At 54.3% G+C, this 25,926-nt stretch overlaps 1 protein-coding gene across 2 annotated transcripts in view; it reads left to right on the top strand.

Annotated features, from left to right (window-relative positions):
* Window positions 1-25,602, top strand: part of PDGFRB (platelet derived growth factor receptor beta) — a 33,755-nt gene extending 8,153 nt beyond the window's left edge. For both annotated transcript variants that reach the window (XM_068408485.1, XM_068408484.1), the window contains 22 exons: window positions 5,789-5,866; window positions 7,379-7,675; window positions 8,121-8,390; window positions 8,677-8,804; window positions 9,154-9,328; window positions 9,902-10,094; window positions 10,307-10,422; window positions 10,963-11,089; window positions 11,253-11,464; window positions 12,232-12,326; window positions 12,619-12,751; window positions 13,177-13,281; window positions 13,391-13,501; window positions 13,886-14,039; window positions 15,247-15,413; window positions 15,678-15,796; window positions 16,766-16,888; window positions 18,307-18,418; window positions 18,707-18,806; window positions 18,929-19,034; window positions 19,540-19,778; window positions 20,288-25,602. In XM_068408485.1, coding sequence (XP_068264586.1) covers window positions 5,818-5,866; window positions 7,379-7,675; window positions 8,121-8,390; window positions 8,677-8,804; window positions 9,154-9,328; window positions 9,902-10,094; window positions 10,307-10,422; window positions 10,963-11,089; window positions 11,253-11,464; window positions 12,232-12,326; window positions 12,619-12,751; window positions 13,177-13,281; window positions 13,391-13,501; window positions 13,886-14,039; window positions 15,247-15,413; window positions 15,678-15,796; window positions 16,766-16,888; window positions 18,307-18,418; window positions 18,707-18,806; window positions 18,929-19,034; window positions 19,540-19,778; window positions 20,288-20,438 — 3,282 coding nt within the window. In that variant the 5' untranslated portion in view covers window positions 5,789-5,817 and the 3' untranslated portion in view covers window positions 20,439-25,602. The remainder of the gene's footprint in view (window positions 1-5,788; window positions 5,867-7,378; window positions 7,676-8,120; window positions 8,391-8,676; window positions 8,805-9,153; window positions 9,329-9,901; window positions 10,095-10,306; window positions 10,423-10,962; window positions 11,090-11,252; window positions 11,465-12,231; window positions 12,327-12,618; window positions 12,752-13,176; window positions 13,282-13,390; window positions 13,502-13,885; window positions 14,040-15,246; window positions 15,414-15,677; window positions 15,797-16,765; window positions 16,889-18,306; window positions 18,419-18,706; window positions 18,807-18,928; window positions 19,035-19,539; window positions 19,779-20,287) is intronic.
* Window positions 25,603-25,926: the final 324 nt, after the last annotated feature.

Below are 25,926 nucleotides of genomic sequence, written 5' to 3'. Positions count from 1 at the left end.
GCCCGCGATAGCCCGTGGCAGGCTGGCCCGCGGGAGGCTGTCTGTGCTAGCTCGTGTCCTGCCGTCTGCTGCAGGACCAGTGCCCTCATGACCACACAACCACCTCCTTCGGGTACCACCAAAGCCGGGGACCAGGATCTGGGGTCTTGGGCAGGGGCTCTGGTCGCACCAGCCCCGCTCTCTGCAGCAGAGGCAGGCAGGAGAGCCATCCCTGCCTGTGGGCACATTGGCCCCGAGCTCATACTGCCCCGGAGGTGGCATCTGACCCTGCTTTGACCAGCTCCTAGAGAGCTTGGCCCACACCGGGGTGGTGGTTTTAATCACATCTTCACAGACTGAGGAGCTCTGGCAAAACCACTCAGAGGGTTCAGGCATTGGCGACGCTACCTGTGACTGCTTGCAGACCCTCACCTCCGCCTGACTGAAAGAAACCCCCAAACCCAGGCACGCTGCAAACAGGCACCCAGTGCTCTCCGCACCCCTCGGTCTCACCAGTGCCCGGGTAAAGCCTCAGGACCCCCTTGGTGCTGGCAGGTGGCCAGGCCAGGAGGGTTTTGCCCCGAGACATCCATCCCTTGGGCAGGGATGGTTTGTGGGACCCCGGGGACTCCCCAGCCCCTCTGCTCCTCAGCCTGGTTTCAGATTTCCTACCTCTGCGTTTTATCAGCGGCTGTTTATGGGCCTTGGGATGACAGGCTCCCCATGTGTGTGCCCTGCCTAACTCTAGCCATGTGCTGGGAAAAAGAAAAAGGGCTCTGTGATGATAATCTGGCCTGTGAGTAAACGCGGTGTCATGGGAGCCAAGGGACCCCAGAGGAGAGATGTTGCAACTCCGGACGGTTCCAGCCAAGAGAAAGAAGAAAAAAAAAAAACCCTCGCTCAGTTTTATTTAGATTAAAGGGTGGGAAAGAAGCAGTCGCAGAGGCTGGGGGGAGGGTGGCAGAGGAAAACAGGACAAGCCAAGGAGTTTCACTGCCGGACAAGCAAGGCTTGGGTTTCAGGGGTCACTAGCCTTTGCTGAGGGAGCTTTTTGCCTTCAAAAGCAGGGGACGGTGCCCCCTGCCCTAGCCAGGAGAAGCCCTCAATCCCTGGCTGCGAGCGGCATTGATCATGGGATCCATACAGGGCTCTTTTTTAATTGCATACGGGCACCCATGATCTCACTTAATGACTCAGATGCGCTTAGACAAAGAAGAAATAAAATATATTTTACTTCCCACTAATCTGCACCAGATGTCCCCGGCCTGCTTGGCAGGACAGCAGGGCCAGCAAGCATTGTGGGAGCGCCTGGAAGCGCAGCCCCGGCAAGACAAGGGGCTAGAAATAGAAAGGCACAGGAAGAGAAGGGACCGGCGGCTCTGTGAGAGGCCTGGCGTTGCTCCTCTGCTCCTTCCTTTGCCACAGCCATGCTGCCACTGGCCGAGATGCCCTCATGGGCTGGGATGGCAGCCAGCACCTCTGCCCAGCGTCGCAGGAGCGGGGAGCCTCGGGCAAGGGGAGCGTGGCCGGGGGAGAAGAACAACGTGGGGCAACGGATGCAGGAACTGCCCCTGGAAATGCAAATGGGATTTGCTGAGAGGGGGCTGTGCACCCCAATTTCCAGCAGACAGCACATCCCCTTGCTGGTGATCAATGGTCTGTAGGGACCACAGCTCCTTCCAAGGTGGCTGACAGGGCAGCCATGGCAGCTCTCCCCCTCCCTGGCATGCTGAACCAACCCCTTCCCTGTGCACCAGCTTTGCAGGCTGGTTCCCAGCTGCCACAGCTCTGGGGGTGCTTGCAGGACTCCCATACTGGTTCTCTACAGGCTATTAGTTGTTGTGGAGGAGAGGTGAGAAACGTGGTCTAAGCATGCTCGGGAGGGTCTCCTTGGCATGGCTGCACACCTGTGTAGATCTCCCATGGTTGAAGGCAGTTGCAGGGCTAGAAATGACCCCATCCCACATGATCTGTGCTTGGGGACAGGCAGTGCCATGTGATGCTCCTGCCAACAGTGGTGAGATGCTCTGCCGTGAGCACTGCACGCAGGCTGGGAGCAAGAGCAGAGGGAAGGGGGCTCAGCGGTGTGTCAGGGCATGTCGAGCAAAGTCATTACCAAAGAACAGTCAAGACTGAGACCACACAACATATTTTGGGCATTAGCAAAGGCATCTGTGGCTTATTAGCATCCTTAAACAAGAGATAGGTCTGGAGTGGGGGAACAGTAATGAATCAATAAGGTTTGCTGATGCTTGATCTCCTCAGCAAGGCACTGCGAGGTGGGGAGGAGCGACAGAGATGGCTGAAGGAATGGTCCTCCCTAAATAAAGGTGGGACCATCCCCAGCAGAGGCTGGATGTGGCTCTTCCTCATGTCCAAAAACCCTGGGCGTAGCCCTGCTCCTGCTGCAGAAATTCCTGTCCAAGTTCATCAGCCACAGAGGCATCAGCCCCTGGCCGCCGCTCGCAGCAGCGAGCGGGGGAGTGAGAGAGGAGGCGGAGGAGAAAGCTCAGCTGTCATCAGATCTGGGATGCAGGAGAAGTGGGAGCAGGGGGCTCTGGGGAAGCTGCGAAGTCATGAGACAGGCAATCATGAGACTTGAATGCCGGTGCTGGCGCAGCCATGGCCTTGGCTGTGCCGTTTGACCTCTCTGCTCCGGCCCTCTCGCCTGTGTCCTGTCCGTGAGAGCATGGCTCCATGGGCCGTCAGAGCCCGGGTGCCCTCTGCACAGCGCTGCTGCTGCTCGGGGATGTTGGGGACCCCCATTTATCCCACCGCCCCACGCAACGTGCTGCAAAAGCACGAGGCTGGAGATGTGCACATTGGCTTTCAGCGACGCCTGGCCCCAGCCAGCTATGGGACACTCTCCTTTCACCAGCGCGGCAGTGGGCTGGCAAACCCAACAGCCCTGGAGCTGGCCCAGCTCCCCCCCATCCCGCCTGCAAATGCCGCTCTCGGTGTCCGGAGGAGCAGCGGCCGCCGGGCACGTTCCTGCGGCCACGTGTGCAGTGCGCCGGGCTGGTGTGATTACAGGGGGGAGATGAGGACAGGCAGCATGGCTGTGTCACCAGGCAGGGACAGTCGCCCATATCTGTGTCTCGTTTGGTCTCAAAACCCTCCCAGACGTTCACGGTCCCGTGGTGCCCAGCTCCCGGCCTCGCTGGGCGGCAGCGTGGTGGCAGGGACCCGAGACCCCCGCAGATCACAGCCACCCCACAGGCATGTGGGGCTGAGCATGGGGCTGTGTGCGGGCGTGGGGCTGCATCGCCCAGCCAGCCCGGCCTCCCTGCGAGCCAACTGACCTCCCGTCTCCTTTCCCAGCCAAATTCCTCCTTTAGAATAATAAACAGTGCAGCTCCAGAGCAAAGCTCCCTGCCCTGCTGGGCCGGGGATGGCTTGCCCTCACATCACGGTGCCGGAGAGGGGCAGAGGGAAAGTCTGTACCTGTGCTGGCGGGGAGGAGAGGATGGTGAGGGGTATAACATGGGGATGGAGAGCTGGGACTTCACCTCAGCGTCTGCAAGGTGGGAGGCTGCTGCGGAGCTGCAGGGCTGAGCGAAGGACGCTGGACGGGGCATTGCTGCAGGAGCTCCCTGGCCCACAGGCCTGTGCCAGGGTGGGTGGAAGCAAACGGTCCCTGGCTTGGAAATGCTCAGGTCCTGTCTCATGGGAATGATACAGGAGTCTGAGGGGTCCGTGGCACCCTGCTAACCCACAGGGCTGGGAGGAGACAATCCAAGGCAGCTGAGCATCGTGTAGGTGCCTGTGTTTGGGTCCCTGGGTGGGATAACATCTGGGCGCCTGCCTTCAATCACTGAGCAGGGCTGCACCCACCTCAGCTCCTCCTTGTCTGGCACTCACAGGGTGCCTCTCATTGCTCTTGCTGAGAACAAAAGCTGAGATTGAGGAGGGAAACAACAAGGGCTCTCAAGGCTGTCAGTGAGCTGGGTGCATTTGCATCCCTTGTGAAACGCCTGTGCACACCCACATGTGCAAGCACACGTGTCCCCGTGACAGGGAGAGAAAGGTTTGTCCTCCTGCCAGCTGGGCTCTGCGTGCATCCTGCAGGACAGGCACAGCTCAGCACCTCTGAGCACGCCTCTCGCCCTGGCCGGAGCAGACAAACAAGGGAGAGGTCACCACTCTTTGCGAGACGTTGCCACCCTCCCACTCTGCTTGGGAAGCATCTCCAAGAGAAATGCCTTTCTGCAAAACCAGCAGCTTTATTAAAACCAGCTCTGAACGCAGGGGAGGCGGCGGGTGGAGGCTGCAGGGCTCTCCCTGCTCGCTGAAGCAACACCCACGCTAGCCCAGCACCAGCATGTGCCCGCGTCCAGCTCCCCAGCTCCATCAGAGCAGAGGTTTGCCCCTTCGGTGATCTTGCAGAGATCACTGGTGGAGTGAGGGACCTGTCTATGTGGGCAGAGGAAACCAAGATCTCGCCTGCACCAGGACTAACAGTGGCAGCCACGAAGCTGGACAGGCAGCTGAAAGCTGGGCGTGAGCTGGGGAAGACTTTAGCTGCTGGCAGGCAGATATTTGGGGGGGGTGGTGGGGCAAATACAGCCTGGCTTGTGCATGCAGGCGGGGAAGGGTGAAAGGAGAGGATCTCAGCTGTCCTTACAACCTTGAACATCTGCAAAGGAGAACTGGGAAACGAAGCTAATTGTTCTCATGGCAGTGCCTTGGGGGGCAGCGAGATTAGGTTGTCCATCCTCCTCCTCTCTCCTGCAGGTTGGTGCTCCCTGAGGGTGGGTGCAGTGAGGTCACATTCATTTACAGCCTGAATTTCACCTCGGTCCTTTCATCCTGCCCACCCCCAGCTCTTCCCCCTAAGTGCTCTCATCCCCTCTGGCAAATGCAGAAGAGAGGAGTCACGGAGGGGTTTTCTGGAGGGGGGAGCGGGAAGCTGCTGAATAAGCTGGAGACCTGGAAGGATTTGCTGGTAGATCAGACTTTTGTTGAGCCAAAGCAAGAGAATAATAAAAACATCTGACAAGCGCACGTCATTTAAAAACCATTTCCTCCTTAACATCAAGCAGACCAGAAGGCCACTCCAGGGCCAAGAGGCAGCGGAGCCGCTCAGTAAGAGACGGTGCCTGGGGCCAGGTCAGCAAGTCCAGATTGCCACTAGCCGTCCTCGTGCCTAGGGAGCTCTGGCCTCGTCTCTTCTGGGCTCTCGGTTTGTGCCAGGGAGGGCTAAAAACTCTCTGTGGAAAAGATTTATTGAGAAATGTTAATAAAAGGGATTTTTAACTAAAAAGCCCTCTTAAATATTCCCTTAAAATATATATCTTTAAAAGTTAAATACAAGAAATTCATTTTTTTGTGGGGTTTATTTGGGCTTGATTTATTTAATTGGAAGGAGCAGAAAATGTGGGAGGGATGGAGGGGGATCTGTTTTCTAGCAAGTTTTATCTCACTGGGACTGAGGGAAGCAAAAGCTAAGGGGAAAAAAAAGCAAGTGGCAGAGCAGAGGGAGGGAGAAAGGCAGGGCTCTGCTGCGGGGGGAGCGGCTTTTCGAGCAGAGATGAGCAAGAGTTGACACAACTGCTGGAGCCTCCAGCAAAATCCCTGTTTACCAGCAGGAGATGCCTTAGAAACATCTCCTTCTGCAGATCCAGCGTGAGCGGGAACCAACCATCCCACCAGGAGGGAAAGGCTGAAAACTGGGAACAGATGGGAGGTTTCTGAGGTGGAGAGGGGAGACCAGGGCTCGCGTGGGGGCTCAGGGACCCCCCTGCCCTGGGTGGCCAGGGGACCCTCCTCTGCCGGCAGTGCTGTGCTCATCCCGCTTTGCTCCTGGCAGGATTCGGCCGCCGAGCCCTGGAGCCCACCATGCTGCGCCCCTCTCTGAAGGCATCTCTCCAGCTCCTTGTCCTCACTGGTGAGTGCTGCGGCTGGGGAGGTGTGTGCAGGATTGGGCCCTGCGTGGGGATGCTGCCCCAGGATGCTCATTCCAGCGCAAGGGGGAGGAAAGGGGTAACGGCATAGAGAGGCCCAGGGGAGCACAGCATGCTCCAGGAGCAGCTGTCCCTCCTAATGACTCAGGTCCATCAGCTCATGCCGACTCAACCCTATGGCAGGGCAGATGTAAAGTCCCCACCTGCTTCATGCTGACGCACAGCTGGGTGGAAGGAGGAGACCTTTGCAGAGGGAGAACTGCCGGGTGCGCTCAGCCTATAGCACACACCCGAGAACCCACGTTAGCTGGACATTATGGAGACCCCCAGAGCAGGAAGGGTTTGGTCAGACCCCATATATACAATAACCCCCCACAGCAAGGCAACAGGGCACCTGGCTGCATCTGGGATGTGTACAGCATTGTGGCAAGTCCCGGGGGCTGTCCCCAGCTGCCCTGACCACCCGTGGGGACACCAGGGAGGAGCACATGTCCCAGCCCCACTGGGACATCAGGGCAAAGGGTGAAGCAAGGAAGCTGGGAGAGACACAGGGAGCCATTCAGGAAGACCTTGCCTGCTCTATTGCTTCCAAAGGATTTCCTGCAAGGTTTTGCTTTCATTCCTTTTTCACTTTCTTGTAAACTGACATTGTTTCAGCCTAGTCTGTGTCCCGTCCGACACTGTCCCTGTGGAGAGGCAGCCAGCAGAGCAGGGAATTGCCTCACCTCCTCCTCTCCCCTGCCTGTAAATGCGTGGCCTTTCCAAGGCGTTGAAGATGCATCTGAGACCCACCTCTGCCTTTGCAGAGACAAGCTGCTATGGGGGTCAGCAATACTGTCTACGCTGTCAGCTCCCCGGGCCATCTAGACCAGCTCACGGGATGCGTACAATCCAAGAATGTGAGCAAACATGGGGGAGGCCCAGGTCACCCCCATTTCCAGCCTGTCCTCACCAAGGGTCCCCCTTGGGCTGGTGCAACAGCGTCACAGCATGGCTGCCTCCCAGCACAGCTCTGTTCACACCCACAGTTTCAGTTGCTGCCCCAAATCCCTCCCGAGCCAGCCTTCTGCTCTTCACCACCCAATGACACTGGGCAGCACTGGGTGGCACTGAGGGTGCAGTTACCTTGCAGAAAGGTTGGATGGGGCAGAGATCGTTACAGCATAAAATAGGGGGTTCTCCACCCAGCATTGCCACAGACAACATGGGCAACTTCAAACATTGCTAAACCCCATGATGTCTTATTTCCTCTCCAATAAGAGTTTCAGGAGGTACATGGAATGAAGGGTGACCCACCAAGGTCTGGGCTGACAGGACATTTCTGCAGAGAGCATGTGTTTGTCAGTGGTGGCTATGCCAAGGAAGACAAATCCAGAAAGGTTATTTTTCAGTGTAAAGGCTGAGACTGCCATCCAAATACGTGAGGTTGTGTTCCAGCATGCTTCTCCTTGTATTTCGGAGGAATCTAAGTCGGTCTCATCTCCCTCCTCTCCCAGGTCTGCTGGAGGTAACGTCTGGGGGCAGTGGGCTGCACATCGAACCCAGAGACACTGAGCTTGTCCTTGGCCTCCACAGCACCTTCTCCCTCTTGTGCTATGGGGATGGAGCACTGGTCTGGGAACGGGAGGGTCAGCCCCTTGCTACCTCGCTGGAGCACAGGGATGGTGTCTTCGTCAGCAATCTCACCCTCAGGAACGTGACAGGCCGTCACACCGGGGAGTACGTGTGCACCTACAGCCCTGACCAGGCTCCAGAGCCAGTGGAGAGGAAAGCCCTGTACATCTATGTTCCAGGTAGGGGACAGTATGTCTTGTCTCTGCATTTCCACAGGGTTTAGCAACCAGGAGAAAGAGGGCTTTGAAATATCATTCTGTCTCCAAGATCCCGGCCTCCCAAAATCCTTCCTCCCATTGCAGGGGAGCCCTCATGGCAGGTCATCTGACTGTGGCATGTCTCTGGTATGCCAGGTCATGGGAGAGGCCCGTGTGTGGTGTGTTGGGACAAGTGGTGGGGAGGCAATGGTGCTAGGTGGCAGCATCTGGGTCTCTCTCACCCTCCCAGGAGAGGTTTGGCAAGCCCACAACATGGCAGCTCTACTTTGCCATGGGGAGTAAGGGAAGAAGCATCCCACCAGTCTGGAGACAGAGCCCTGTGTTGGAGCGGTCCTGCAGGAGCACAGAGCAGTCCCAGTTCATCTTCAAGCAGCTTTCTATAACCAGCGTTCCCTCTCTCCCACAGATCCCTCCCTAGTCTTCCTCCCCACGATCACTTCCGAAGAGCTCTTCATCTTCATCACGGGCTACACAGAGGCCGTCATCCCATGCCGCGTGACCAACCCGCAGATGCAGGTGACCCTCTATGAGAAAAAGGTGGAGAACCCCATCCCAGCTGCTTATGACCCACAACAGGGATTCAAAGGCTTCTTTGAGGATAAAACCTATTTCTGCCGGACTATCGTGGATGACCAGGAGGTGGATTCAGACACCTTCTACGTCTACAGGATTCAGGGTAAGCTGCCATTGTCTTAGCATACCTGTGCACCTGCTGTGGCTGTTCCTTCAGCCCAATAGCAGGGGACAGCTGAGCTCTGCCCCTGTCTCCTTAGTGGTGCCCCTGATCAATTTGGAGGCTGGATTTAGTCCTGTCTCCATTAGAGAATGGGTTCTGCCAAAGTGTCAGCTCCATCCCTCAGGGAAGAGACCTTCCAGCGGACCAGTCCACCCAGGATAAATGGACTGGGTGCCCACTCGTCCCTCCCTTCATTGTTCATTCCTTTCTTTCACCTTTCCCACAGTCTCATCTGTGAACGTCTCCATCAGCGCAGTGCAGACCATAGTGCGTCAGGGAGAAAACGTTACCCTGATGTGCACTGTGAGCGGCAATGAGCTGGTCAACTTCAACTGGGATTATCCCCGCAAGCAAGTGAGTGCTCCTGCCCCACAGGCTCCAGACAGCAGCTCCAGCCTTTGCCCAGATGTCCCGTGGCAATCACTCAACAATATCCTAAGTGAAGCTTCATAGGAAGCTTCATCCCGTGGCAGAAGCTGTGGGATGCTGCTGCTGCCACACAGGGAGGCTTGACGGGGAGATCCTTGGATTAAGGCTGTCTGTCTCTGTGGCCTGTGATCAGTGCATGGTCCCTGTCCCTGTGGCAGCCAGACTGGGCTCTTCTACCCTCTCCTCCCCCCTCCCTGTGAGCCTGGCTTTGTAGCTCTAATGGCAGAACATGTTCCTGACTTCTCAGACCATATCTCCTGTCCCTGTTGTGCAGGCAGGGAAGGTTGTGGAGCCAGTGACCGACTTCCTGCCCGGATCCACCCACGAGATCCGCTCCATCCTCATCATCCAGAACGCAGAGCTGAAGGACAGTGGGACCTACACCTGCAATGTCTCTGAGGGCTACCATGAGAAAACAGACCGGAAAGACATCACAGTCCATGTGATCGGTGAGTTTCTGCCTGTGCGTCCAAAGCCAGCAACCCATGTGGGCGTCTAGACAGGATGCCCCAGAGTGACACCCTCTTCTCTCTGCACAGCCTCCAGCTCTCTACCCTCCTGGCCTCTGCCCTAAGTAACCATTGCAAAAAGCCAGCCCTCATCCCATGTCACTCCTGCCCACTTCTCAGCTTCAGAACATCCCAAATCTCCCACCATGGCTTTTGGGACCCTTTATGACACTTGAGGGTGTGGGTGAGAGCTCTTCTGCACTGTGAGGTCAAATTGTCACCTCCCATCTGCATCTGTCCTTCTTTTGTGTAATTTGAAGGAACCTGCCCCACCTCTACAAGATAACAGCCTTTTCCCCACATGCTGCCTGCCCCATGAGCTCCTCTGCTCCAATGTGGCTCTGTGTCTGCACTCCCCTCGGACACAAGCCTGAAGCCTTAAGGGATGGATCTGGAGATGCCCCACCACTTTTGTGTGTTCAGGGTGTTTTGCTCCAGATCCACGTTTGTCCAAAGGGCTGAAGAGTGGTCTCTGTTTATCTCTGACCCCATATCTCTCCTGCCCCCTCTCAGAGCGTGGCTTCGTGCGCTTCCACACCCACCTGCCCAGCACATTGTATGCTGAGGTCCACAAGAGCCGCTCCATCCAGGTGGAGGTGGAGGCCTACCCACAACCCAGCATCGTGTGGCTGAAGAACAACAAGACATTGACCATGGAGAGCAGCAGCGAGTTCACCATCACCAGCAGGAACCTGTCAGAAACTAGGTGAGGGCCCACCACTCCTCACCAGGGTGCAGGGAGGGGATAACTCACAAAGCAGCCTCCAAATTGCTGGCTGGACATGGTTGGTGGTTGAATGCCCTTCCATGAATAGATTTTGAGCATGCCTCAGATGGGTGGGAGCTTGTCACCTCTGAGAGTTGTCAGTCCCCAGGTACCTTCCCACACCCATCACTCTGGCACTGTGTCTCCTCCAGGTACCAGACGGCTCTTGTGCTGGTGCGGGTGAAGCAGGAAGAAGGAGGATTTTACACCATCCGGGCTTCCAATGAGGACGATGAGCAGGAGCTGTCCTTCCATCTGCAGATAAATGGTGAGGATGGGCCTGCAGATATAGGGATGAGGATTGTGGGGGCAGTCTCAGAGGATGGCTTCATCCTTTGCCTCAGGACTCTCAAGCTGAAGCCCTTATTCCTCTGACTGCATCTCCAGAGTGGTTTTGGTCAAAGGAAGAGCATTAAAGCAAGAAACATGCTCGCTTGAAATATCTCACGTGTGCTCTCAGAGCGAGGGGGACAGGGAGGCAGTGCAGACACCAGCATCTTGGCCTTCATGCCCTGGCCCAAGGTAGCAGATGCAGAGACAGGTGGGCAGCTCTGATGTCCAGCATTCTCCCCTGTGCTCACCTCTGTTCTCGAAGCAACCTACATGTGGACAGGTCTCCTTCATGACCCTCTCAAACCTTTCTCTTTTTGCTGTTAGGTTTCAAAAATGAAACACAATTGCTGTGATGAGTCCTACCTCTCTGTCCCCTCACCCCCAGGCCATGTTAGGGGTACAGGGGAATCATGTTCCCCTTCCGTCCTGCAGTCAAAGTGAAGGATGAATTCCCACCAGTGTCTCTTGCTTTCAGTGCCAGCCAAAGTGGTGGATCTCAAGGAGAACAGCAGTGCTAGCAGCGCGGAGCAGACCGTAACATGCTCTGCTGAAGGCATGCCCCAGCCAGAGATTAGCTGGTCTACTTGCAGCGACATCAAATGGTAAGTGGAGTGATGGAGCCCATGGGAATGGCTGGACTCTCACATTTATTAGAATAACAGACTACTGTTTTATTGTATTCTGTTGGTCCACACGCCTGGGCACCCCATGGTGGTGTGTGGTCCCAACTGCCTCTCAGGTGCCTTTATCCTTCCCCTGGACCAGGTGCAGCACCAAGGGGCAGCCCACTCGGCTGCTGGGGAATGAGTCCACAGAGATCGGTCTGCAGACCAACGCCACGTACCACGCGGAGCTGCAGGTGTATCGCGTGAACAGCACCCTGCAGCTGCACAGGGTGGACGAGCCCCTGCTCCTGAGATGCACTGTGCAAAACTTCCTGGGCACCAACTCCCAGGACATCACTCTGGTCCCACACGGTGAGCACTGAGGGAAGTGTTTGATCCAGTGGTGGGAAGCTAGACGTTTCCCTCTGTGTCTCTAGCCTGGAGATGCTGGAAGCCAGGACTGTCCTCTGATGACTGCAGTCCTCAGAGTCAGGAGACCTGGGTATTTCTGCCCAAAATGAAGACTCCTTTGGGTTGAGCAGGAAAGGCTGCTCCAGGAGTCTGAAGCCCTTATGTCCACTGGCCATGGACATCCTCTTCCCACCACTGACAGGGACATCCCTCCAGGGAGGCAAGATGAGAGTGCCTGAGCAGGTGCCCAGTGTCTTGTTATTAGCCCGCGGGTCACTAGATGGTGCCACGGACTAAAACATCCATGCGCTGAACATCCCAAAATGAGGAAGGATGGTCTAAGCCCAGGCCCAGAGCCGCCAGCTCTCCCCCAAGCAAACCAGCCCCTCTATCTCCTTACACCCTGCCATGGTCAAACCACTCCCAAGGCAGCAAGCCCTTCAACAGGCTGTAACAATCCATCACCCCACTATCCCTGGGGTGCTGGCCCTGTAAGTACTGGGCAGGTCTGCCCAGGAGGAGAGGATAGGGACTGCCCCCACCAGGAGGAGAGCTCGGGGTCGATGTCTGGGGCAGGGGGAAGCATGTAGCAAGAGGTGGACAGTGGCTAGAGGAGGGAAGGGGAAGGGTGCAGGGCCCTCTCTGCGCTGCTGTCCCCAACTTTCCCCAGGGTACTCAGGCTATGCAGAGGTGGAGGAGTCTGACTGCTGTCCCTGTTATTGTTGTAGCCTTGCCATTCAAGGTGGTCATCATCTCTGTCATCCTGGCCTTGCTGGTCCTCACCGTCATCTCCCTGATCATCCTGATCGTCCTGTGGCAGAAGGTAAGAGAGGAGAGTGTTCCCAGGCTGCCACAGTGGTACCCCCATGTTAGGGTGGCTGAGAAGAGCAAAGCTGTGAGCTCCTGCTGGCACGGGCTTGACAATGTCGTACTCGTGCCAGGGACCATGGGCCTCCATCAGTGTCTGCATGCCCCTGGCATCTGTAGGCTAGATGGCGAAGGAGGCAATAGCTGCAAGGATCAAAGACTCCCTAACAAAGCCCATGCACATCCTCCATGCCCTCTTTGACCCTCAGCCTCTCAGATCTCTCTCTTCCCTTTGCTCCCCTTTCCAGAAACCTCGTTACGAAATCCGCTGGAAGGTGATTGAGTCAGTCAGCTCTGATGGGCACGAGTACATCTACGTGGATCCCATGCAGCTCCCTTACGACTCCAGCTGGGAGGTGCCCAGGGACAAGCTGGTGTTAGGTAAAGGCTCTCCGGGTCCCACTGATGGACCCCTAGGGTCCTGATTGTCTGAGGGTGATAGGTTTGGGTTTAGGATCTCCAAAAGAGACCAACCCAGAAAAGGCACAGTGATCCCTGGAGATACAATGTGGTCCTGGGACAGGGGGACCATCTGGGACCACGGTGGGAGGCCAGCTGCCCACTTTGGCATGAAGCACTGGGTTATTCCTGGCTATCCTTTCTTGCAGCTGGCAGCTCCTTCCCTTCCCAGCCAGGTGGAAACCAGCCCCAGCCCCAAACATCATAGCTCACAACCACCTCCATGCCCACCAGGATGACTGTAGCAAGGCTGGTGTGGTTTCAGAGAGAGGAACTTTTCCAAGCTCCTCGCCTCAGCTCTCCTCGAGGACTATCAGCAACTTTGTGTCCTCGCTGTTTCTTTGCAGGACGCACTCTTGGCTCTGGTGCCTTCGGACGCGTGGTGGAAGCAACAGCCCATGGCTTGAGCCATTCGCAGTCCACCATGAAAGTGGCAGTCAAAATGCTCAAGTGTGAGTTGCTCCCACACCGTCCCTTTCCCCCATCCAAAACCCGCAGGGCCAAACAGTGCCCATGCACTCCCCTCCTTGCCCTGCCGTTCACACTGGCTCTCCCCAACAGCCACCGCCCGGAGCAGTGAGAAGCAAGCCCTCATGTCCGAGCTGAAGATCATGAGCCACCTGGGACCTCACCTCAACATCGTCAACTTGCTGGGGGCCTGCACCAAAGGAGGTAGCCAAGCCCCGTCGCCTTGTCTCCTCTCCCTGCTGCCCTGGGCTGTGCTGAGGAGGAGAACTGTTCTCACAGAGAATAATTCTTGGTTTTTGGTTCAGAATGATTCACCTTTCCCTTAGGAAAGCCTTGTGGGGCTCTGAAAGCCCTTTTTTTCTTTCCAACCTGATTGAAACTGAGAAGGCATGTTTCCGTTAACCCCCACCTCCTTCCCCAAACACAAATTTCCAATTCCAAAAATGTTCAGTACCAGAAAGGTAGCTTTTCCCCCTGTCTCTGCCTAGACATCCTGCAATCTGGTGATGTCCCTGTGGGATGAAATTCACTGCCCAGGGGAGCGAACAGGGCTGTGGCAGGGCTGAGGAAGGTGCTCTCTCCCACCAGGGCCCATCTACATCATCACTGAGTACTGCCGCTATGGGGACCTGGTGGACTACCTGCACCGCAACAAGCACACCTTCCTGCAGTCCTACGGCGAGAAGGCCCGGCGAGAGGCAGAGGTGTACGGCAACACCGCCAAGGAGGACCATGTGCAGAGGTACCTGGAAAGCAGCAGTCTCCTCCTCCCTGGTGCCTACCCCATCCTAGCCCCCATCAATAAGGGAGGTTGGTACTGCCAGGAAGGATACCTATATTTCCTCCAGACCATTAAAATAAATGCTGGACCAGCATGGGGACACAGCTGGCCACTCTGTTACCTTGTGAGACCAGCCCATGTGCCAATCAGCCACCTCCAAACAGCTCCTGGCAGACAGGACGTTAGCAGAGACAATCTGTATCTCCTGGAGGCTGAGTTTGCTAGCACACACGCCAGCTGCTCCATGCCAGTTGGGAATATTCCCTGGCATCGTTAACTTTATTGGCATGACCATAGCTATGCATTGAGTACAGAGATGAAGGGTTTCCCAGCGTGTCTTAACCCTTGGAGGCCTCAACTCTGTATTCTCAGGGCAGGTTGCCTTGCTACTGAGCCTAAGGGAGAAGTGCTAGAAGGAGTGCAGTTGCACAAGAGGTGCTACAAGGAAAGGGAAGCGGTCCTTCATCTGGTTGCCAGCTGTAATGGATGCAGGCACATCAGCACAGAGAAACGGTCCCGTGGGAAGTTAGAAAGCAACATTTCCTTCCAGAACGCCAAAACAATAGTAAAATAGAGCAGTGTTAGGACATCAGCACAGCTGCCCCCTGTGCTCTCCGCTTGAAAGCAGCTGAGATCCTCCTAAGCACTAAGCACAGCCTCCCAAGCCCACGGAGACATGCCCCACAGCTCTGGTCATGCAGCAGGTGTCCCTTGCCCAGCACCGGCATGTGAAAGGCTTCAAGATGCTGCTTCCCAGATGCAGTTGTTGCTCACTCAAGGAAGAGGTGCTCAAGGGTGCAGATGTTTGCTGATCCAGACTGGGAAGGTTTAACTGTGGACAGAGGGTTGTGTCCTGCCCACTCAGTTCAGCCTTCTCCAGGCCAGTCCTGGCCAGCCTGGGAACATGCACAGCCAAGGTGGGAGGTTTTGCCTGCCCACTCTGGCTTGGGTCTCATGTTCTTCTGCCCTGTTAGGTGGTGGAAGGAGATCTCCAGTGCCATTTGCTCTTCTCTGCATGCATGATGCAGGGCTTCTTTCGCTGCTGTGTGAGACGTTTCAGTGCTGGGGCTGAGGGTTCAGGAATTGCAGTCCTGCAAATCATTGTGCCCTTCCCCTGCATCTCCTCGTCTCCTCTGGATCTGAACAGCCTCTTTGCTTCTCCCCACAGTCACCTCTCCTTGTCTGTCGAGAGCGATGGGGGCTACATGGACATGAGCAAGGACGACTCCCTGGATTATGTGCCCATGTCTGACATGAAGGGTGAAGTCAAGTACGCTGACATCGAGTCCTCTAACTACGGCACCCCGTACGAGCTGGACAGCTATACCCCATCAGGTAGCAGCTCAGCCACAGCGGGAGGGAGAGGTGCTTGCACTTTGGGTGCTGGATGCCTTTGCTTGCAGAGGCAGATGGTCCATATTGCAAAGTTCACCTTTGGGATGAGTTCAGCAGTGGTGGCAGAGGCCCTCACGATGGGAGCTCCTGGCTCTGTCCCTTTGTTGCTGGAGGCAGAGCAACCCCCCACTGGGGTCCTTCCACTGGCAGGCAGCCCACAAGTGTACTGAGTAATGCCAACATCCATCTCTGCTTGCCCTCCAGCTCCTGAAAGAACAGACCGGGTGACGTTGATAAATGAGTCTCCGCTCCTCAGCTACATGGACTTGGTGGGCTTCAGCTTCCAGGTGGCCAATGGGATGGAGTTCCTGGCTTCCAAAAACGTACGTATGCTGGCTGGTCCATGGTGCCTGAAGCAGTGAAGGCCAACAATGCTCTGCTGTCCTGTGGTCAGCTTCTGCTCACTGTCCCTCTGTCCATGCCAACCTCCTCGTGGGAGAAGTGGCCATGCAATTGAAGAGCTGCCGACCACTTCTCTTTGGAAACACAGCCCTGGGGATCAGCATGACTATATGTGCACGTGACAGATAACCCTGGCTTAGATCAAGCTCAGACCTCAAATTCCCTGACTCTGAGCTCCTCCCAAGCCATGTGCAGCACAGCTGTGGTGTTATATCATCCCTATTTACCGGGATGGCCAAACAGTGATAGCCTCCCTGTGCTAAAGCATGAGGGACTCTGCAGCAGAGCTACTACTCTCCACGGACACTCCTATTGCACCACATGCTCTGAGCCCCCCTAGACCTCATCAAAAGTGCTTGTTTAGTGGAAATTAAGCCACCACAGAGGACTAGGCTCTGGGATTTGCTAAGGACTGGCTTAGCCCAGGGCAGGCAGGAATATAGTTGGACCGTGTGAAACATCACACAGGGCAGGGCTATGAGAAGGGGGAGGGATGGCATCAATGACATGTGGAGAGAAATTCCTGGCTTTCTGCCTCCAGCCAGACTGTCTGATCCCCATAAGTGCATGGTCAGTGCTCCTCCATGGAGCACAGAAGAAGAGCTCCCAGCTTCCCACAGCTTCCTACAGTCACGCTTTACAGTGGCGTAATATCACCGTGCTTGCTAGTTGTGTCTGGTAGGGTCTTGAGCAAACCTCAGCGAAAATGTGGTAGCTCTGCTAGTGGCTTTGAGCCATGGTTGTCCCTAGAGGTGGAGGAGATGCCTCAAATGATGTGAGGTGACTCCTGTCCCTGCAGCCCCAGAAATGGGCTAGTGTTGGAGCTGGGCTGCTTCTTCAGGCTGTCTGGGGACCCCTCGCAGTGACAGTGCCCTGCCTCTCCCCTACAGTGTGTGCATCGTGACCTGGCTGCCAGGAACGTCCTCATTTGTGAGGGGAAGCTGGTGAAGATCTGTGACTTTGGCCTGGCAAGGGACATCATGAGGGATTCCAACTATATCTCCAAAGGCAGCGTGAGTACCAGGAGCCGTGCAAGCCCCTTCTTTCCAGGGCTTTGGGCCTGGCACCCCCTACATGCTCCCCCTGTGAGTCTCCTCTCCATCATTGTGCCCAGGGGTAGTGACAGGGCAGGACTCCCAGGAGATGGTGTCAACAGCCAACCACCCTGCACCTGATGTGCTCTGCACGCTGTGGAGTAGCAGAATTGCATGCCCGTATCTCCAGGATCTTACAGAAGAATATGGGCATAAGCAGCAAAGCTAGGGGATTGTCCCCTGTACAGCCCATCACTGGCAGCAGTGCTGCATCCCTTCCCTGCATGGTGCTGAGTCCGGTCCTGAGCTGCAGGCAGGAGGAGTGCAAGGTTAGGCAGCTTGACAGTGCTGCAGCAAGTCACTGGCCACTCTGGGAAGAGGTTCACAGACTTCTGCTCTAACCACTAGACCACAGGGTAAGAGGAAGTGTTTTCCTGCGAGCAGCTACTTTCCAGAAAGACGTCTCCAATCTTTCGAGGCAGGAGAGGATGAGCTGTAACTGAGCTTCCCCGGAACCTCCCCTGTGACTTCAACAACAGCATGTCCACTCCAGCCCTGGGGCGTTTGGGAATGTGCAACCCCAAGAAAAGCAGGCCACATAATTCCCATAGAAACTGAGGCTGGGGGAGCTGAGAGTGGAGTCAGGCCCCTCAAACCCCAATCTTTATCTGCTCTATGAACTACTTTACTTCTCTCATGCTTTCTCCCATTTGCATGGGATGGCAGACAGGCACTCAGTGCCTGGGCAGGGAGACCCTCTGCAGAGGGGCTGGGGTTTTCCAGTCCAGCCTTGGTATAGCTGCTTTTCCTTCCAAATCGGGAAATGAAACTAAGCCCCTTTGCAATCCTTCCTGGAGATTATTTTGGTATTCATTGTGCAAGCAAATCCCAGGAACAGCACAGCCAGTGCTGCACACAAGCTGGTCAAGTGAGGCTCCTTTTCATGTATCACTCTGAGTAAGAGCAGGAAAAACCTGGATGTGTCCTTCGGCTCTTTTCTGGTCATCCCATAGTCCTCTCCAGCCTGGTCTCAGGTTCCCAAAGTTCAGATAGTCCTGGACTCCCTTCAGGAGTGCCGTGGTCATGTTGTGCAAGTCAGTGGACTCCCCAAGAACCAGAGAATGCACACCATGACAGCTCATCATGGCAGACAGTGATGGAAATGGATGTAGCACACCCACTCTTTCCTCCTCCCTGCTGGGTTCATCCTGCACAAGGAAAGAAGAAACTAGTCCCTCCAATAAGTGGCTGACAGCAGATGTCAGCGAATGTGTAGGGCTGATGGGCAGCTCTGCAGGGTCTTCTCTGCTTGTAAATTGTGTGTCAGGCTCTCACCTATTGTAACAAGTGCAGTAGGTGCAGCTGACTCTCTTCTTGTTCCATTTTTTTCCTCTTAGACTTTCTTACCCCTTAAGTGGATGGCTCCAGAGAGCATCTTCAACAACCTCTACACCACTCTGAGTGATGTGTGGTCCTTCGGGATCCTGCTCTGGGAGATATTCACTCTAGGTAAGTGAACCTGGAGGTCACGGTGGTGTCTACAGGTCTGACAGCATGTTAGCAGGATCCCTTCCCAGAGACAATAGAAATCCATTTCTAATCCCCAAGTCCCAACCTTACCAGTCAGAGCAGCACTTCATTCCCTGTCTCCTTCTTTCCCATGCTGACATTGCCATTTGGAAGTGAAATGAAACAGGAAAGGTAAAGAAAAAAGGAAACCTTGGTGTGAAATGTGTGTTGGCACGGGGGTGGCAGGCAATCCACCAGCCTGATTTCGTGCTCTCCCTTTACACACAGGGGGGACTCCATATCCCGAACTGCCTATGAATGAACAGTTCTACAACGCCATCAAACGTGGCTATCGGATGTCCAAACCCACCCACGCCTCTGACGAAATGTAAGCGGTGCTGCCCATACGCATTCGCCCTGGGCCTGCCCTACACAAACTACAGAAGCATTTCTGTCTCTGTTTTCACCACCCGCTAACTCACCAGAGTGCTCTCTCTTCCCTCTTGTTAGCTACGATATCATGCAGAAGTGCTGGGAGGAGAAGTTTGAGATCAGACCATCCTTCTCACAGCTGGTGGTGCTTATGGGAAACCTCTTGGTGGATTGCTACAGAAAGGTATGTTCAAAGGACCTTGTGCTGGAGGGACAGAAGAGGGTCAGTGCTCTGTGGAGGATGCTGCCTTGGTTAGGGCCCTCAATCAGGGTTTGGAGACCAGTGTTTAGTGCTGCTGTGTGAAAGGATTTTGCTGTGACTAAGGCTGCATTAGTTTGAACAGCCAATGAAGGTGGTTTGGGCATCCTGGGGACATTGCTGAGACAACTGGCATTGCCAGTCAGGCAGCTGGTGTCTAAGCAACTGCGGAAATCAGAACTGGCAGGAGATGAAAAACCTGCCTCCAACTGTTTAGTATTTTGGAGCTGTGGAGTTGTGCGCCTGATCTCTCTGTTAAGAAATATTCATGACCTGTCTTTGGTGCAGTCAGAGTAGCTGAACCCAGCTAGAAGATGCCAGTCCCTCTAGAAAAAAGCCTAGCAGACAGGGAAAGCAAATACAACACAAGTGCATTTTCTCCACTCACAAGACCTTCCCATTTCTTTGGTAACCTGCCTTGCGAGAGCAGAGGTACCAGCAGGTCGATGAAGAGTTCATGAAGAGTGACCACCCCGCTGTGGTCCGCACAAGACCCACAATCCCCAGGCTGAACAACGCCAGGCTCACTCCCAGCTCCCCCACCGGCAGCATCCTCTACACAGCCGTGCACCAGAACGGGGGCGAGAACGATTATATCATCCCTCTTCCCGACCCCAAACCCGAGGCAATCTGCGATCTCCCTCAGGAGGCCTCCATCAGCCGGGCCAGGTAAAAACATCACTTCTGAATCTTGTCCCTTCCCCTGACTGCCCAGATCTGAAAGTGGGGGGCTCAAGAGGAAATGGGGATGCTCTGCTATGGGACAGACCAGGGTAGGTTTACCAGGAGAGAAGGAGGGCAGTGTCATCCCCATCTGAGATGTTGCAACCTTGCATGAGCCTGCAGGGATGAAGATGAACCAGGGGAGCTGGGATGTGAGCTAAGATAGGGTGTCATGTCATGTCCCTGTACATCAGCTGGCACAGCTGGGGACAAGAGACCTCACTTACAAGGAATAGGGCACACTGGGGCGCACAGTCCGCAGAGCCCAGCTGGCTGTCTGTTGTGTTGGAGGGCTGAATAGACCCAAGTGATATTGTCTGTCCCCCTGTGGAAAGATACTCAGATAGACTGGGGCTGCCAGGAGACCAGCGCGCTTCTCAGCCCTTGGGAATCCTCTCTCACCAGGAGACTTGAGACAAGGCACTCACGTCTCTCTCCTCCTTGTCTCCTTTCAGCTCTATGCTGAACGAGGCCAACACGTCATCTACAATATCCTGTGACAGCCCTCTGTGCCTCCGGCAAGATGAGGAGCAGGAATCGGACCCACAGCCAGGCTGCCAGGAGCTGACCACAGGGCACCAAGAGGTGGAGGAGAGTTTCCTGTAGTCAGAGCTGGGCTGACTCTGCATCTCCCCATGGCGAGACCAGTTGAGGGGCTGACTCAGACATCGCAGAGAGCCATGCTTTGCACTTGTACATTGGGACATCCCCACTTGTCCCAGCATTCCTCCTTCCCTCCTATCTCCCAGTGTTGGGTGGGGAATTAAAGACTTCCCTGTTGCCATCCCCTTCCCCCTTACAAAGAGGTGGCTCAGTGCCAGCAACCTTCCAGATCACTGCCACATCCTCCTCAGTGACCAAACCACTGCAGGAGGGAGACATCTCACAGACCAACATCTTCTTTTCAAGTGGAAGACGTGGGTTGGATCTCCACAAGAGACACCACTTTCTGCATTGCTAAGATGATACTCCAGCCTCTTCCCCCTCCATGGCAATGAGTTTCATCTCCTCTGCACCAGCACTTCTCTGTGGCACCAGCCACACCGTGGTTCTGTGAAATGCCACCAGGACAGATGGAGCCCATTGCTGGGGTGTAGAGAATCTGCAACACCGACCTACAGCTACTGGAGATCAAGAGTACATTGGGTAGATTCTCCTCCGAGCACAGCCAAGTCCTGGAGAGACCAGCCAGCGTCTCAGAGATACTGAATCACCATTTTCCTTTCTTGACAGCTCTTCTATGGTGGATAGAGCGTCACAAGCACTACAGGTACCCATGGCTCTGGGGCACAGCTCTGCACCCACCTAGAGGGGCTGTCACACCCCGAACCCTTTTGTGCTCAGCATGGCACCAGGAGCCCCAAGGGCATGCCAGGAACTCAGAATGCTCTCACAATGACTCTTGTAGTAGCAAAGAGGGCAATCCAGTGTTGTTCGTGTCGTCTGTGTGGACACTAAGCTAATTATTCTCCATTGAAGATTTAAAGGGAACAAATATATTAATCCACTAGCCAGGGCCAGTATAAGGAAGCAATATAGCTATTCATTAATCTACTGCCACTAAGCCCAGCTCATCTGCTGGGAAATCATATAACCCTGCCAGCTGCAAGACCTTTGTGCCTTATCTTTGGGAAGCAAGGGCTCCCTTTGGACAGACTCTTCACCCGAACACCCTTTCTCAGGATGGGAGGTCTCACCAGTCCCTCCTGAGTCATAGCAAGACTATGGGGAGCAATAAGGATGCCAGAACACCAACCCAGGGACATCTCAAAAGAGAGAGAGAGGGAGAGAGGCTGGGAAGCTGTTTGGTCACAGCTGAACTGTGATCCCTGCCAGGGCTGTGGATGAAGTGTCATGGGGAACCAAGCAGAGCAAGAGGAATCGGGAAGGATTCCTCTCTCCTGGAAAGTGTTTTGAAGAATAAAAGGGCAGAGACCTTCCTCCTGCTTCTCATCTCCTTCCTTGCTTCTCACAGGCAGGCCTGGGACTTCTTGTGCTCTCAGCTGCCACTTGAATGAGGAGACTCAAAGCAGGAGGAACACCAGGCTTTTGAAATCAGTGGTGAACCCCACCTCTGCAGAGATGAATGCCAGACCCCAAAAACTACAGCTCTGACACCATAGAAACTAGCAGGGTTTTGTTCTGAAAGGAGGAGTTTCACCTTGCCCAGAGCTGTTCGCTGCATGCCCTCCACTCCCATTAACCCCTTCGTTGCCCTACTCATGCACATATCTCTTCATCCTACAAAAAACACACAGGCAGGTTTACAAATTCAGAAATTCAGTCAGCAACTTGCTGGGCTTCTGCCACCCCAGAGCCACTGAGAATTTTTTTTTTTAAATATGAAACTTCTGCCAGAAATCCCCAGCAAAACAGCTTCTGTTTTAAGTTGTCTATCATTGCAATGCTGCCGTTTATGCAGCTAAAAGAGGAGTAGATGTTTTGTGGGCTGATGCCCTTGGTAAAATGTGAACTTAAGAAATAGCACTTTTATTGGCAGGCGGTGGAGTATATTTTCAGCCCATGTGGTCAGATTCCCCACCATCCGTAGGAAACACACTGTGAATGACAACTGTTTTTCCATGCTCTGTTCCTCCTGCTTGTAATGAAGGAGCCATCTTCCGTGGCCACAGTTCATTAAATGATCATAACCACGGAGAAGGAGTAACTCATGAGATCCTTGGGGTCAGACCACTTTATTTCTAACATGTAAGGTGCTTGGTAGGATCTGTGTCACTGAAACTTGAGCCCATAGGATGGTACATCAGATCATCCTAATAGCCCCTGTCTGCACCAGCTCTGTTTGTAATTTGCCCTTCTCTATCAAAGGTGAGAAGAAGTACCCAGTACTCCAGGTGAGGTCAAATCTAGACCTCGCATAGGGCATTAATAGTTCTGGTCTGTACTGGATTTGACTTGCCTGGTGTAGCTTTGGATAACGTTGGCCTTTTCCCAGCCACAACATACTGGCAGTTTGGAGTCATCCTCTGACCAATCCAAGCACCTACATCTTTCTAATCTTCCAGCATTTTTAACCAAGATACTCCCCGCTGTTCCAGACTTTGGGTCATCAACACATTTTGTTAACAAACCGTTATTTTTGGGCTGGACTGACTAATAAAAATATTAAATACTTCTAGCATCAAGAGCAAGCCTAGAGAGCTACTTTTACTACCTCTGTTCAGCCCAAAGATTTCCCCATCAATTAACCCCTTCTCACCCTCCCTTTGGCCATTTGCTTATTTACTTCACAAATCCTGTACTAAACTCCATCTTGTACAGATTAATTACCAATTAAATTACTGATTTACCACTGCCAAATAGTTTCCACAGTCCTGAAAGAAGAGATCTATTTCTTCTCCCTGATGGGGGAACTCAAGTATCCTGTCCTATGTGCTGGGCATTAGCTACACTTGGATGCCTATTGCATTTTGTCCCATTTGTAGGTTTATTGCAATTACTCCTTGCACCAAAACCTGTTCTGGCTGCTGACAGGGTGCTAACCCCACCTTCCTCTTCCTTCTTAAAGTAGGTACGCCAGACTCTTTGTAAAATGGTACCATTCCCCGCTCCAGAGAGATATGACCAAACATTGGCCTTTGGCCCTGTGATCGCAAGGGCCAAGTCTTGCACTTTGTGGTACTTTCCTGACCTTACTCAACCATTCCCATCACCATTTAGCAAGGGCATGCACACCTGCTGCAGCGAGCAGATCTCGGCCAGGGACAGGCTGGCAGCTGGGCAAAGCCAACACGTTTTGCTGAGCATCCCTGCAACTCTCCTCAAAGAGAGGGCTTGGCAGGGCTGAGGCTTACAGCAGCCCCCCAGGCAAGCTCTCAGGGAGCCAGCTCCAGCCCCCCGCTCCCTCTCTCTCTGCTGCCAACATTCCAGTCCCTGCGTGGCCCCGTGGGTGAGGGACAGGTGAAATAGTCGGCTGTTCTGGGCCCATGAGGTTTGTAGCCATAATTTCTCCGTTGAGACTCTGAAGGGAACCGGTCCCTCCGGGTTTTTAGTTTCAAGGATCAGTATTTTTGTTTGGGTGTGTTTCTGTGTTTAGAGGTGGACCCAAACTGAGCCCCCCAAAAAGGGACACATACCACAGCTTGGGCCCATCTCTAGTGCAATATCTTTTATTTGTAGATTATATTTTACTCTACAGCTGTTACATCGTTATCTGCACCAGTATATGCATAATCCTACTGCCAGTCACTATTTCATACGTACCTAAGTGTATCCCAGAAACTAATGTGACACACTGGTGTCTCTTTCCACATTTAAGATGCTTCTCAGACTGATGCGTGCACAGGTTTTAATCCTCTTGTCCTTCTTGGTTTGAGCGTGTTATTATTTTTTTAAGCGAGAGTGTCACGTTTAGTGTGTGTTTGTGTCGTGTTAAGAAATCTAGAGCACAGCGGACTTTACTTGTAACTGAATGGTCTCTGTTCACCTGCCAAGGGGACTGTGGCAGAGTCCCACGGGGACAGGAGGCACAAGTGCAGTGCAGATGTGCACTGGAGGAAGTCAGCCAGAAGTGAGAAATGGCTCTTCCCCTTCTTCCCAGTCCAGGCTCTGGGCTGGGGGAGAGACAGCACCACAAATACAGGGCACTGGGTTAGGTTTTGGCTGTGGGGAAGCTGGGCCTGTGTAAAGCTGGGCAGATCTGGAGAAGGGGATTTCACAGATGTCTCCTTTTGGGGGCTTCTTCTAAAATGGGATGTCAACTAATGTGCTAAGGAGGCAAACCCCATGCTCCAACGCACAGGCACAAGGAAGGGCTCTGGTCCAGCTCAGCGCTTAGCTCAGATCCCAGGATCAGTGTGGCCAGTGCAAGTGCAAACCATGGGATGTCCCACATGGACAGGAGAGCAGTGGGCTGCCAAGGGAGCTCAGACACAGTCTGGCTGTGCTCCCACTTGGAGAACATGAAGGTTGCCCCTTGGCAGCCCTCAGCAGCCTTTTGGCAGCCTTTGCCCCAGGTGGTTGCACAGGCAGAGAGCAGCTGGGCAGCTGCAGGTCCTCGCTGGGCAGTGGGCAGCTCTTGGGCCAGGCACAGGTCCTTCCCGCAGCAGAACCCAGCCCTGCCTGGATGCTGAGCAGCCAGGGCTGACTGTAACGATGGAGACAGCATGTTGTCTGCAGGCCTTGCCCGGGGCAGGCCAGGTGTTGTTAAAAAATCAAATTTCGCAGGCCAGCACATGGGTGGCTGGGCTGCCAGTGTAATTCCCATGTTTCACCCAGAGGGCTGAAATCTCCGGGACATGCCAAGATGGATCCAGTTGGCTTTGGCAAAGGCAAGGGAACTGCTCTAGTGTAGCTCCAGCGGCACTTTGGAGAGATGATTCTTGCAGGCGTGGGAGGAGGCAGGGAAGCCAGCTTGTGCTGGGAGGCCTGCAGCGTCCCATCGTTCCTGTCCTTTCCTCCTTCACGGATTGCACCAGAACTGCAAAGCTTGCCCAAAGCGTGCCCTCTGCCCTCCCCTCTCCTGCTGTGCTGGCCCGCTGGCATCACACTGTTACTCTGCAGCATCTCGGAACAGAAGCAGCACCTGCCTCCACGCTGTCTGTCAGAAACCATCCTGAGGGCAAAGGGAAAAACAGAGTTCAGACTAAGGTACCAAAGAGTTAACACTTCCCTAGGTTTACAGATGTATTTGTAGGATTTGTACTATGTCACATCTATAGCCATGAGATATTATTTTTATGCTGTAAACATTTACAAATACATTTTTAAAGAAAGAGTTTAAAAATAAAGGTGATTTTCTTTTTGCAAAGTTCCATCTCTTCCTTTGTTTGCTGGTTTTGGTTGCTCCCACTCAGATGGGGCTGGGCATACAGCTTAACCATGTCGTGGGTGAAGGATAAGCATGTTAATACGCTGTGCATGACCCCAACACTTAGCGAAAGCCAAGCTGGGAGCCGGGCAGAGAGAAGCACAGCAAGGTAACAGCTGAGCCCAGCGACGTGGTAAGGAAAAGGGGCTGCGAAGAGGGCAGGATCTGCCCCGACTCTCTGCTAACTGCCCAGCCTGTGGGTCATGGTGCACTGGGAGGAGATGGGTAGAGGGAAGGACACTGGGAACAGTTCCCATGTGTATC

This window comes from Nyctibius grandis, chromosome 10, assembly GCF_013368605.1.
Source record: "Nyctibius grandis isolate bNycGra1 chromosome 10, bNycGra1.pri, whole genome shotgun sequence".
Classification (NCBI taxonomy): Eukaryota; Metazoa; Chordata; class Aves; order Nyctibiiformes; family Nyctibiidae; genus Nyctibius; species Nyctibius grandis.
Note: the sequence above shows the minus strand (reverse complement) of the source record. Positions and strands in the feature narration are given on the sequence as shown.